This window comes from Staurois parvus, unplaced genomic scaffold (assembly GCF_062004578.1).
Source record: "Staurois parvus isolate SC_StPar_1 unplaced genomic scaffold, SC_StPar_1.0 ptg000525l, whole genome shotgun sequence".
In the NCBI taxonomy this organism is placed as follows: Eukaryota; Metazoa; Chordata; class Amphibia; order Anura; family Ranidae; genus Staurois; species Staurois parvus.
The window spans coordinates 9,852,970-9,866,456 of record NW_028318321.1 but is presented as its reverse complement, the minus strand read 5'-3'; the positions used below and the strand labels follow the sequence as shown (position 1 = coordinate 9,866,456).

Genomic DNA, 13,487 nt, shown 5'->3' with positions numbered 1-13,487 from the left:
GCTGACCTTGGCTTGTTACTGGACCTTGCTCTGCTTGTTAACCTGGAACTGACCCCAGCCTGCCTCCTGACCATGCTGCTGTTTCGCTGTGTATGACCCTGACTCACCTTAACTACATCCCTAACAGTCACCTGCTATCACGCTATAGGCACCCATGCTTCTTTGACCCTTGTACCTCTGTCAACACATTCAGGGGTGCTCATGCCAGAACCACAAGGGAGACCCTCTCGTCAACTCAGCCTTCAACCAAAGTACGTGACACCCAGTGTGCCCTATGTCCAGCCCCAACCTGCATACTAGGGAAGCACATATTTACAAGGAGCAGTATGGCCAAAGCTCGTTTGCCCATACTTCTCCTGTGGGTCAAACACTTAGTTCTGCACTCCTGTGACTCCTGTGTTGGCTGACATCACAGAGCCGATCCAGGCTCTGCAAGGATCCAGACAATAATGTCAGGATCTGCCTGTAAGCAGGAGCTTATGGGGTACCATTGAATATATTTCTGTTGTATTAATTGTACTGTGTAGCTATGCAATAAAGTTCCCTTGATAGAAGGGTTAACAGTGTCTCAGATCTTTTCCCTGGTTTTCTTGGGTGATACCTTCTGTTGTAAGCCACATAAAGTAAATACAAGGGGAGAGCAGAGCTGGAACCTGCACATGGGTTTGCTCGCAGAAGGGCTGCTATGCCATGTAGTCCTGCTGAAGCATGTGGCCTCCCTAGTGGGTCACCCGGCTGGAATTTCCCTGCAATCAGGAACTTTACAACTACGGACTGTTGCTAATGGAATCTGCTTTTCCAGAAAAGATGATCTGGCCAACCTGCAGTTAGTTAGGGAGAGAATTATGCAGTGTGTTTTTTATTGCAGTCGTATGCCAAGTCACACCCTATTGTCCACTATTAGAGCGGTTATATCGGTGCGGTTCCGACTTGCTCAGAGCCACACCAATTTCTAAAGTAGTGCATGCACTGCTTTTGTTGCAGTTTGCATAGACCTCTGTGTCAGATGTCTTGCAAATTGCAACTGAAATCGGCAGGTCACCCGATTTTTAAATCGGCAACTTCACTGTAAGTCACACAATTTTAAAATCGGTTTTGATGTGACCAGGGGCTTAACCTCCCAACAGCAGAAACTACAATTAATTTCCTTTCAATTACTATTACCTCTCACTGCATCTTCCTAGAAATGTGACAACAGCATGCAATCATTCACAAAGGATACATCTTACAGTGTATCTACAGTCACAATTTGGTGAGAAGGGAAGGGAGGATGGAAGGGCGGGAGTGTTCTAACCAGTTCTGTACAGAAATCACTTCTTATGTATTATCCTTGCTAGTTTTATGATTTACCTTGCTCTATTTCCTAATATCCTGCAACCTTAGACTAGAAGGCAGGCAAAAAACGATTTTTGTTTTTTAAAATATACATATAAAATAGAGATTATTAGTTATTAAACATTAATGAGGGGATATTGACTTTTGGCAGTATGTAAAACTATAAAGAGCCTTGGGCTCTTCTAAGTAAAAGTTCTTTGTCGTTTCAGCTGTCTTAATTCTTATAGCAAATAGCTGTGGTTAATTGTTTCCTGAGATTGTTCTCAAATGAGAAGGTATCTTAGCAAGGACAGAATCTTAAAGGTGACAGGTAATTGAAAGTAAACGCTTAGTACCACATATGTGCTCAACAGTATCAAAAACGATAATGAAGGTCCATAGCAGGGTCTACTCAGATCTTCAAATGCCTTATTCAGCACTCCATGTGCTTAAAATCCTAACAGTATCTCTTGAAATCTCAACATTGTCCAAACCCGACCAGCCTTCTGCTTTCTCCAGTTGACCTCTCTAAAATCTACAACCTCTGTAAACCAAATAAATACGCAGAAGACATAGAAGAAATGAGCCAACATCCTACATAAAAGAAATGTCAAAGCATGCTTGCATTGCTGATTTGTTACAGAATAATTGCAATGATAATGGAAGATTTTTACTTTTATCAGAGTTGGGCTGTAAAGCTGAAATTTAGCTATGAACTTTATTGCATGGATAAATTGGTTCATCAATGTAATTATGCATATCTCAAACCCAACCAATCTTTGTGGAAGCTGCAAATCACTGAAGCAACAGTCTACCAGGTCCAGTGCCAAATGGCTGCTATTCTGCAAATGAACCACATTTGTTCAGCACTGCTGCCATTTACAAAACATTTTTTTAAATGTTCTCTATTTGACAAAATGGAGATTGTGAAATCACTGTTCTCCTCATCCATTCAGAGTGCCTTGTATCCTGTGAATAGCAACAGTGTTGAGCAAGGAACCCTTTGGGGTTACTATGCAGAAAGGCGGCTCTTTGGCACTGGACCCTAAAGACTGCTGTTATCACTGTAGTATTGAGAACTAACAGGGATTTGCATCTTCTACGGTGATCGTTCAAATATGAGATATGTATAGCTACATTGACCCAAGCTGAACAATGTAACTATGCAATAACATTCCTACATAAACTTCAGCTTTAAACACAAGTCACTGACATCTGGTAGTGCAATGTAGACAAACAGGATTACTAAAATCCATGTAGCACCCTGTCCTAAACAGGGTATACTATCCAAATATATTTTTGCTGGGTGGTAGTTAGAAAAACTAATTTATAGTATTTTTGTTCATATGGTTTTCCCTTAGATCCAGTGGCGCTGTGGTTTCTCTCTGCTGCCAGTACATGTCATCGGTACCTCTATGAAGATACTACAGAAAATTGAGTTATGAATATTTGTTTCTTCTAGCCAATCAGTAGGAAGTTAATTGCCACTGCCTCTTCCCTGAAGAGACAGGTTTTCAGAGATCACCTAAAATTGAGCAGAGTAGGAGATAGTTTGATAAATTGGGGTAGAGAATTCCAGAGGATGGGGGAAGCTCTGGAGGAGTCCTGGAGACAAGCATGGGAGGAGGAGACAAAGGAGCTAGAGAGCAGGAGGTTGTGTGAGGAGTAGAGAGTACGGTTTGGGTGATATTTGGAGACACGATCGGTGATGTAATTTGGGGCAGAGTTATAAATGGCTTTATATCTGATTGTTAAAGTTTTGAATTGTATCCGTTGGGCAATGGGAAGCCAGTGGAGGGATTGGCAGAGAGGGATGGCAGATATGGAACGTTAGTAAGGTGGATGAGTCTGGCAGCAGCATTCATGATAGACTGAAGAGGGGATAGCCTGCGATGAGGTAGGCCATTGAGGAGGGAGTTACAATAGTCAAAGTGAGATATAACAAGGGAGTGGATAAGTTGCTTAGTGGTTTCCGTGGTTAAGAACGGGTGTATCTTGGAGATGTTGCGGAGTTGAAGTCTACAAGATTTAGACAGCGATTGGATTTGGGGCTGAAAGGACAGATGGGAGTCTAGGATTACACCTAGTACCCTGGCATGAGGGGAGGGACTGATGATTGTGTTATTGATCTTAATGGAGAAGTCAGGGGAGGGGGCACGGGTTGGAGGGAATAGTATGAGCTCTGTTTTGGAAAGATTGAGTTTTAGGAAGTGGAGTGACATCCATGCTGATATGTCGCTTAGTAGGTTAGTAATGCGAGAGGAGACTGAAGGGGTGAGATGAGGGGTAGAAAGATAGTTTTGTGTGTCATCAGCATAGAGATGGTACTTAAATTGGAGTTGGTTGTTTGTGTTTGAGTCTGCAGGTTAGTAATGGGTGTATAAATTCCCTGCCCCTCTCTCCCTGGAGTTTGAGTCAATATACTCCTTTTTTGTTTTTATTTAAAAGGGATTGGTGCCCATCTGTATCTATTTTCTAAAGAATACACCCTGAGGTGAAATGTCAGGCCTCCCTGTCTCTGGGGGTACTCCACCTACTTCCTGGAGGCCCTGGCCTGTGTGTTACATGCATTTCAATTAATGATTTAGTGTTTCCTGTTCAAAGTCATCAGTAGCTCAGAAAACACTTTCCTGTAATCATTTGTTTCTTAGGACTTGTTAACCTTCTGTCTGCTTCAGTCATTTTCCGGGCCTTGGTAAGCATTCTACATCGCTTGTAGCAGGAATCTTTTGCTGCTGGGGTGCATTGGGCAGCCCATGTGCCCTGATCGAGCCACCTGCCTGTGAAAAATGTAGGATAAGACCATTCTAACCCTTCAACCCTTAATGCTTGTTAACCCATCCAGGCACATACAAGGTACCCTAACATGTTGGACGTCTCTGGTACCTGTTATCAATCAAGAGTGCAGGAATAAATTCATTGTTGTGGCTTTAATTTAAAAACGGTGCTGTCACTAACTTGTCTGAGACCTGTCTTGATGTCACACTAATGATTCTTATGTGAACATATTATTGCAAGTGCATATACTGTACATAGACTGTATAGGGCAGGCATATCCAAAGTCCGGCCCGCGGGCCATTTACGGCCCGGGTCGGTTTAATACGGTCCTCCAACAGCCCTCCCTGCTCTGTGTAATGTGGCCCTCCCACGGCCCTCCCTTCTATGGCAGACAGTCTTCTGCTTGAGAGCAGAGGACAGTGCGCATGCCTGACTGCGGCGCGTTCTCCCTGGTCTGTGTAAATGCGGCTGTCGCACGGCCCTCCCTTCTGTGGCAGACAGTCTTCTGCTTGAGAGCAGTGCGCATGCGTGACTGCGCCACGCTGGGAGCGACAGAGGGCGGGGACGTCAGGGCCGGGCTTCCAGCGTGAAGTGTGTTTCTCTTCCCCTCCCGGCTGCCGAGCAGAGACTTCAGCTCCAGCTACCTTTTTCACCCTTCACATTAGTCCAGGTAAGTTTTTTTTTCATTTATTTTCAATACATTGTGAAAACTCAGCTGTCAGTTGATCTTAATGTTATGAAATGAAAAGTATGTTGTTTGCAATTAACTTGGCATAAAATAATTTATTTGCATTTAATTGTAATGGTTCAAAGAATGATCGGAAAAATGTTCGGCCCTCCACCATGTTCACTTCATCCAATCTGGCCCTCTTTGAAAAAAGTTTGGACACCCCTGGTATAGGGAATATCAGCTTAGCAGTTAGTATCTTCTGCTGTCCCTGAAGACCCAGCAAACATTGTTGCATTTTACAGCTCTGGTGTGTCTGCATGGAGCTCTTTGGACTTACTACAATCAAAGTTCAGATTCAGTAAGTATATTAAATGATGATGGGGAGAACAAAAATTGTAGTTTGCCTTTTTTTATACTTTTAAATATGGTTGAGCTTGGGAAGCCTGCTAGTTTTATATGTGCTGATGCTGGAAAGCATGGTTCCACTGTTAGTGTTCATAGAGCTGATTTCAGATTATATGGAATCATTGGTTTTTACTAAAACTAGAGAGTGCAAAATCTGGTGCAGCTATGCATATAAACTGATCAGCTTCCAGGTTTTATTGGCAAAGATTAGTTGAACAAGCTGAACTTAGAAGCTGATTGGCTAACATTCACAGCTGTACCAGATTCTGAGTGCACCAGTTTTAGGAAATCTCCCCCTAAAAAAAGCCTACATATGGGGGGGAGGGGTCATTTCTTTTGGGGATACATTTTCTTTATCTGTTACACATGAGGCTGACTGGGAGTTTGTACACTAGAAATTATCCCAAGGCCAGGAAATGAGTTATGTTTAGCCTTATGTGTACACAAAGCTTGTAGGAAATAACTTCATTAAAAGTTACCATGCATGGGGAGGATCCTCACATTAATAAAAAGGGATAAGAAAGTGAATGAGAACTGAGGAGACTTGCCAAAATAGACATTAGATGACACAAGGAGAAAATCAGGGCACCTAACCTGCCTGAAATAGCAAGAACAATTCAATTAAGCTTGGAAGAGTCGCTGGAACAGAACTTTGCACTTGTTTCTCTGCCATGTGGCTTCCTATTCTCCTAGTTTGTGTTCTGTTCTCATCTACCCTTGGACAGCAATCATTTTTGTAAGCAAAACTTTATTTCTTTTACTAAACATTGATTGGGGGTTGATATTTGGTCAAATTTGATATCAATAGAGCAGAGGACTGGCTTCATTACATCTGGGCATTCGTGGCTCATGGTGCAGAAGAACATGTTACATGCACATAGTAGCAATGTACTTTCAAGAAGTAGTGGCCATGATGGCCAGACACAGATGTGATTGGGTTTTTTTGGCAGTAAGCAGTGACACAAGCTTTTACCTCCTTTCTTTTAGCCTCTGATGTAAAAACTAAAGTCCCTTAGGGATCATCTTCAACCTTCTTTTCATGGCAGTATTTCGTACTGTAAGGCAGTATGGTGATGTCCTCAATTGTGGAAATAGTATTTGTTGCTTTTCTTGCTTAGTTTTTCCTTTGTATGTTTCTGAATTATAAAAGCTATTCAAGCTTATTTTTGAATTTTTGAACCATTGAATAAATGAAATAATGTGACATAAAACCAGTATTCTAATTCTATGACAACAAAATTGATCAACTGTTGATTGATTGATTGAAAACTGTTTTAAAGGATGTATGTTGTATGGTTTCCTTCTCTTTTGAAAATGTTAGTTGTCATGCTGGTCCAGTGGCTTAAATTTGAGGTATTGCACCATATCAAATATGCCAATTATAAATTTAGACTTTCCTGACCTGCAATTCTTGCTTGGGTGCAAACTGATAGTGAGAGCCGACAAGTCCAAAATCCATGTGATGATTTTTATTGAATATACAGGAGTGACATAAAAGCAAGCTGATGCGTTTCGGCACACAGCCTTGTTCACAGCATAATATTGCATATACAAAACAGAACATATAAACACAAAAATTCCCACTCAAAAGTGGGGGTGGACTCACAGCATCTGTATTTGATCAATTAAACAATTAAGCTGATCTGCAATTAAAACCAGACTAGGATGACATATGTGGAGCATAATATTCAGATCCATAGGATGAGAATTGTATTAACTCTTTCATATATAACATGCAAACACAATGTGTAAATATATTGTATGTTCTTATTCCAAATCTACATCCGTATTACAGGTCCAAAAGCAGAATTATTTGTAGGAACACACGGGTTTGTTACCTATAGAGGAAAGATGTAAATACGTTTAAAAAAATTATATTTCTACAAAAGCATACATCTGAGTTAACATCTGCCTCCTGATAGGATTGTATGTTAGACATTAAATCCCCACTTTTGGGTGGGGATTTTTGTATTTAAGTTACCTATTTTGCATATGCAATATTATGCTGTGAACAAGGCTGTGTGCCAAAACATGTCAGCTTGCTTTTATGTCACTCCTGTATATTCAATAAAAAATCTTCACATGGATTTTTGAGTTACTGGCTGTCTCTGTCAGTTTACCTTGAACACAGTAGTTGGAGGATGCCATAGAGCCTGTGCACCTGGGTTTGGATGCCATTTATTAATTGTGGTTCCCTGTGAGCACTGCTCTTGTATCCTGAATTCTGCTTGGGTACCTGAGACCTGGAGATATCTGTAAAGAGACAGAAAATGTGAGAGATACAGTATCTGTACTAATCTGAAAAAGCTAGGTGCCCACAATGGGCCTTGATATTGATATATTTAGCCAGATCTCCTACATTTTACACTTGTTTTAGGTCAGTGCCATAGACAAGACTGAATGCACTGGATCTTAATAATACCCATTGAACCAATACCTTTGGAACGAAAAGTTAGAAATGGCAACCTCCATACTTTCTTATTACAGGTTTTCTTTAAAGTGAGTTAATCACAAGTGAAATCAGTGTTATAGAGTAGACAGGAGCATTGTTCTGTACCTAGGCACTGAGGAAATTATTTAAATTTGCTCCAATGAGTTTTTTTATGGTAGCCTCAATACAGACACCAACAGAATGGCAAAAACATGTTATTTCAAGTGCTACCTGTATGTGTTCTTTCCTTGCAAACAGATTGCCTTTATTTCTTCCCTCACATAAGAAGCTTATACAATAATAATGGAAGTGACAATTGGAGACAGACTGGCACCATAACTCACATGAGCACAGACAATAAAACAAGAATTCAAAAACATAGAAGAAAGGAGAGTGGAGAAAAAGGAATCCCGTGGAGATGTAAAACAGAGCAAAAAAATAGTAGAATAATCTGATGCTATTCTCTTTTTTTTCTTTAAGAAATTATCTGCTGTTAGTCCCAGCACAGATCGAATACCCATCCACTGAGACTTTATGTTTGGACATCATTGGAGCCAGAGAGACATTGAACATTACTGTCACCTTACAGCACGGGACTCAGGATGACTCCCTACTGGAGCAGGAAATGATCCCACCTAAGTTATTCAGATGCATTCAGTTCAAGGTAGCCAAGCCAGACATGTTTCATACCGAATTGTTGAAGCTGTAAACAAGTGCCTGTTCATCAACAGGTTAATTTAGGCAGAATGGTTTTTATTCCATGGGATTTATTACAAGCTTGTAACCAATCACACAATATTTTAACTGGACATGTATTGACTGGTCAGGAATGCTATCCTACTGGAGCTGATGGGAGTAACAGCTGATCTTTGCTGGATGGTGGTGGGGGGCAGCTGATCATAGGCCATTGGGAGAAGAGGCATAATAGGAGCTGATCATGAACACTTTGGTGAGAAAGAGGAGACAGATTGGCAACTGGTCGTGGGTTGGGCAGGTAAATACAGGAGATAAATAGAAACTAATCATGGACAGAAGAGCATTAAAGAGGTAGAGAGGAAGCTGGTCATGGCAGAAGCTGGAAGGGAAATCAAAGAGAAAACTGACCATAGCACTTTGGGAAGGAGGGCAAGAAAAAGGGGGGGGGGACATAATTGCAGACAGGGGATACAGAAGGCTAAGAATTAACTGAGAAATGACCAACAGGAAAATAATTTATGTGTGAGATAAGCAGGGCAGAGGATGCTTCTAAACACTGGAAAATAATGGTACATGGGTCTGTATTAAAAAAATAGCGGGAAAGCAGATATGGTATTTCTTTCTAAAAAAAAAAGAGAGAAAGAAAAATTGGAACTGCCAGTTTTTCCTTCCTCCAGCAGCAAAATTGTAGCCAGGAGACAGTCCAGCTTACTTGGGAACTGTATAGTCCAACAGTCAGTGGATATTTCTGCTCTAATAGGGTGACAATACAACTTGTATTGCAAAAACCTGTCCCTAGGGAATAAGATTGCACTATAATAACTTAAAGATGGATATTCAAATTCTTAAAAATAATTTTTCTTGAATTGTTCTCTTTCATGTCTAAATAAATTAGCAGAGCATTAAACATTGTTAAAATTTGTCAGAATCATGAAAACGTAAAATCCAACTCTAACTAATCTAACTAGACTTTGTATTGCCTTATGGAGGAAATCAAAGAAGAATTCAAGATATGGATATTTTTACATAGTTACATTGGCCCATCTACAGAATATTCCATACCTGGCCTATACCCCTGGAAGCTGGGGATCACTGTAGTAGGCACCACTACTACAGTGATCTCCACTAGCTTATGACCTGTCCAATTGGTTTGGGCCCCATTTACATTTACTCAAAGAAATGAAAATGTTCTCTGATTGGATGAAGTGGAGAGGCAGGACAGTGATGTCACAATCTCTACCTCATCCAATCATTGAACGCTTTGCATGCATCGAGAAAATGTAATGCGTTTTTGGAATGGTGCTTGTGTCTAGCAGGTGTCCTCCTGTGTTTAGTAAGCAGCAGGGCAGCAATTCAGCACGTGACCTGGCGCTATTAGGGATCACTAGAGTAGCGGTGCCTACTACTGTGATTTCCAGCTGCCAGAGGGTTTAGACAGGTATGGTACTGTATATGCATATTTACATTAGTACATGCTGGAACAATATCACTATTTAAAGATACCTGGAATTCATCTTTACAATGTCATGCTTTAAAGCAACATAGCCTAATGGATAAGAGTATCAATGTTAAGAACTGTTGTGTCTTTCTCAGTGTCCTCTTCCACATGGAGGGAAAGAAGAAGTGATATCAATTCACATTTCTATTGTTGGGCCAAACATGCAGTTATCCGAAAGTAAAAACTTGCTGGTGCGCAATATGGGCTTTTTCACTCTCATTCAGACTGACAAACCTGTGTACAAACGAGGGGAGACTGGTAAGTCATATATAGTCTATACCTTTTTGTTTTCTGAGTCTCCCCTGAAACATCATTTCTTTACTTATTGATCTTATCAGTAGATTTATTGTCTCTACACTTCCTATTATAGGGCTTTTTTGTTCTTTAGTGAAATTAATGCAGCATTGTCACTCTATATACATGGTACTCTATAGTGGATATGTAGTATGTATCAGATTAAACAGATTAAAAAGTGGTGTTATCTGGAGCTGGATTTTAAACAGTTATAGCAGTATTTTTAACAAATGTTAAAGGCCCATTCACACCTAGCTGGTCCATTACAGTATATTTTGCGTTAATATGGACTATATGACTCATTAAACTAGCACTGAATTTTAAGTAGCCCATTCATTTGAATAGGCTACCAACATTTTACAACAGCATTTTTGGTGGCACAGCACACACGCAATGCACAGTAGTGCATAACAATGCATCATGGTGTACTGCAGTGCAGATGCTTTCATTAACTGAGCCAGGTGCCATTAAAAATTAACTGAACCACAACACAGTAATGCGTGTTTGGTAACATACATGTTATTGCCACACAGTGTAAGTGAGCCCTATATCATTATAAATAAAAAGTGATCGTTATAAGCTCCCTTAACAGTATAATGGCTACAGTCTTCAAGACCCGTCGAGCATCTGGACAGCTTGGCCTGCATGTACAGTTATGGAGAAATATAAATAAAGGTATGTTTAATAAAACAGTAAGTCATATCCTTAATAGTATGATTGCTGGGAGTGTTATTAATTACCCATATGTTTATCAAGGCAAGGTTTTTCATTATAGCAGTCCTTTGAATAATTACCCCCATGCTATAAAAAAATGTTAATAAAATTCCTACAAGAATAAATCTATGCATAGGCAACTCACTGATAAGCAGGCATGTGACTAACTGAAGGATCTTGGAAAATTGATATCCAAAAACTGACTGTACAGAGCTACTGGCTAGCGTAGACTTAATATTAGTAATTTATGGTCAATACCTTAATATTGGTTTTAAGACTGGGGAACGAGGGAATGCAAGATTTCCATTACTCAAAAATAAACTTTTTTAGGGATTTCAGTATCATTTGTTACAACATGAAGGGCAAACACCTAAAGCCCTACCTCATTTTTTTAATATACAGGTGAAACTCGAAAAATTAGAATATCGTGCAAAAGTTAATTTATTTCAGTAATGCAACTTAAAAGGTGAAACTAATATATGAGATAGACTCATTACATGCAAAGCAAGATAGTTCAAGCCGTGATTTGTCATAATTGTGATGATTATGGCTTACAGCTCATGAAAACCCCAAATCCACAATCTCAGAAAATTAGAATATTGTGAAAAGGTGCAATATTCTAGGCTCAAAGTGTCTAGCCTAAAGAGGCCTGGTGCATAAAAAGCTTTAGTGCCATGACCATGTGCCTCTTCACACATTATGAAGTTCCCACTTCTATGTGCTACTAAGAACACCTTTGGGGTGACCAACTTCCATGGGACACTGACTCAGCGGATTCTCTGTCTTCCCAGCCCATGGTCAGACAGTGTAGACACATTCAAATCAGAAGGGCCCTTCAGTTCTCCCGGAGGAATTACTCCCATGACCAAGATCCCGTGTGTGTCCCGGTTTCTGTTTCAGCCAGTACTGGCCTTCAGAGTCCCCATCATACCAGCAGGGATACTATACAGCCAGCCTTTCCTACCAAAAGGCTAGAATGATGGTGGAGCACCCCTACTGGACACTGAAAAGAACAGATATGCCCAACATAAGGCCAAGAAGTACACTCACCGGCCACTTTATTAAGTACACCTGTTCAATTGCTTGGTAACACTAGTTGTTAATCAGCCAATCACATGGCAGCAACTCAATGCATTTAGGCATAAGGACATGGTGAAGACGACTTGCTGAAGTTCAAATTGAGCATCAAAAAGAGGAATAAAGGGGATTTAAATTACTTTGAACATGACATGGTTTGTCAGGGCTCCGGGGTGTGACCAGAGGTATGTGACTGATGCAGGGAAACGCAGGCTTCAGATAAGTTATAAACAATATAATTTATTAAAGACTAACAATACAAACATAAACGCAGTGCAATACTAAAACATAACACAGTGCAAACGAACCAAACCAAACCACCCACAGATAACAGTACATACAATGCAAGCGTCGTCAGGCAGGCCGGGTAATTAACAATCGGGCAGGTAGGTACAGGGGTCAGGCAGAGAATCATCGGGGTCACAAGCCAGGGATGAAACAGGAGAAGTCAGCAGAGGTCCGCATCAGGCAGGGTCAGCAACAAATCAGTCAGACAGGAACAGGAACAGGGATGCAGGTAACAAGATACAGGGCCCAGGAAAAACACACACCAAGGCAGAGACTGCAGGTCTGGCCATCCCTTAAATACACCTGCATGATCAGCTTCAGGTGTTTGGCTGGCTGCAGGGTTGAGTCTCTGATTGCTAGGAGCACCCGCTGGCCAGCCCTGGTACTGCAGCCCACAAGGCAGGTGAGTCCCACCATTACTGGCAAGTCCATTCCTGACAGTACCCCCCCCCCAAGGAGCGGCCTCAGGACGCTCCAAACAGTCCTAGCTGGGCAAAATGTTCCACCTCCCAGGTCTGGTAACTGGCGGGATATCAAAGACTGGCACACCGGGCAGGACTCCGGGCAGCGGCACATCGGGCAGGACTCCGGGCAGCGGCACATCGGGCAGGACTCCGGGCAGCGGCACATCGGGCAGGACTCCAAGCAGGACTCCGGGCAGTGGCACATCGGGCAGGACTCCGGGCAGGACTCCGGGCAGAGGCACATCGAGCTGGACTCCGGGCAGAGGCACATCGAGCTGGACACCGGATCACCAGGCGGAGCAGCAGGCACCGGGCCACCAGGCGGAGCAGCGGGCGCCGGGCCCCCAGGTGGAGCGGCGGGCGCCGGGCTCCCCGGCAGAGCAGCAGGCACCGGGCCACCAGGCGGAGCGACAGGCATCGGGCCCCCAGGCGGGGCGGCGGGCGCCGGGCCCCCAGGAGGGGCGTCAGGCATCGGGCCCCCAGGTGGGGCGACAGGCATCAGGCCCCCAGGCAGGGCGACAGGCATCGGGCCCCCAGGCGGAGCGGCGGGCACCGGGCCCCCAGGAGGGGCGACAGGCATCGGGCCCCCAGGCGGGGCGACAGGCATCGGGCCCCCAGGTGGGGTGGCGGGCGCCGGGCCCCCAGGCGGGGCGGCAGGCATTGGGCCCCCAGGCGGAGCGGCGGGCACCGAGTCATCAGGCACGACAACGGGCATCGGGTCACCAGGCATCAGGTCATTTGGCTCGCCAGTGGGCACCGCGTCATCTGGCAAGGCAGTGGGCACCGAGTCACCAGGCACGACAGTGGGCTCCGAGTCAACTGGCATGACCGCGGGCACTGGGTCGGACATTGGATCGC

The 13,487-nt window shown here is 42.9% G+C and overlaps 1 protein-coding gene across 1 annotated transcript in view; it reads left to right on the top strand.

The window, feature by feature from the left end:
- Positions 1-5,838: 5,838 nt before the first annotated feature.
- Positions 5,839-13,487, top strand: part of LOC149451734 (alpha-2-macroglobulin-like protein 1) — a 151,645-nt gene continuing 143,996 nt past the window's right edge. The window contains exons 1-3 of the mRNA XM_089690325.1: positions 5,839-5,903; positions 8,079-8,262; positions 9,888-10,050. Of these exons, the coding sequence (XP_089546451.1) occupies positions 5,839-5,903; positions 8,079-8,262; positions 9,888-10,050 (412 nt within the window). The remainder of the gene's footprint in view (positions 5,904-8,078; positions 8,263-9,887; positions 10,051-13,487) is intronic.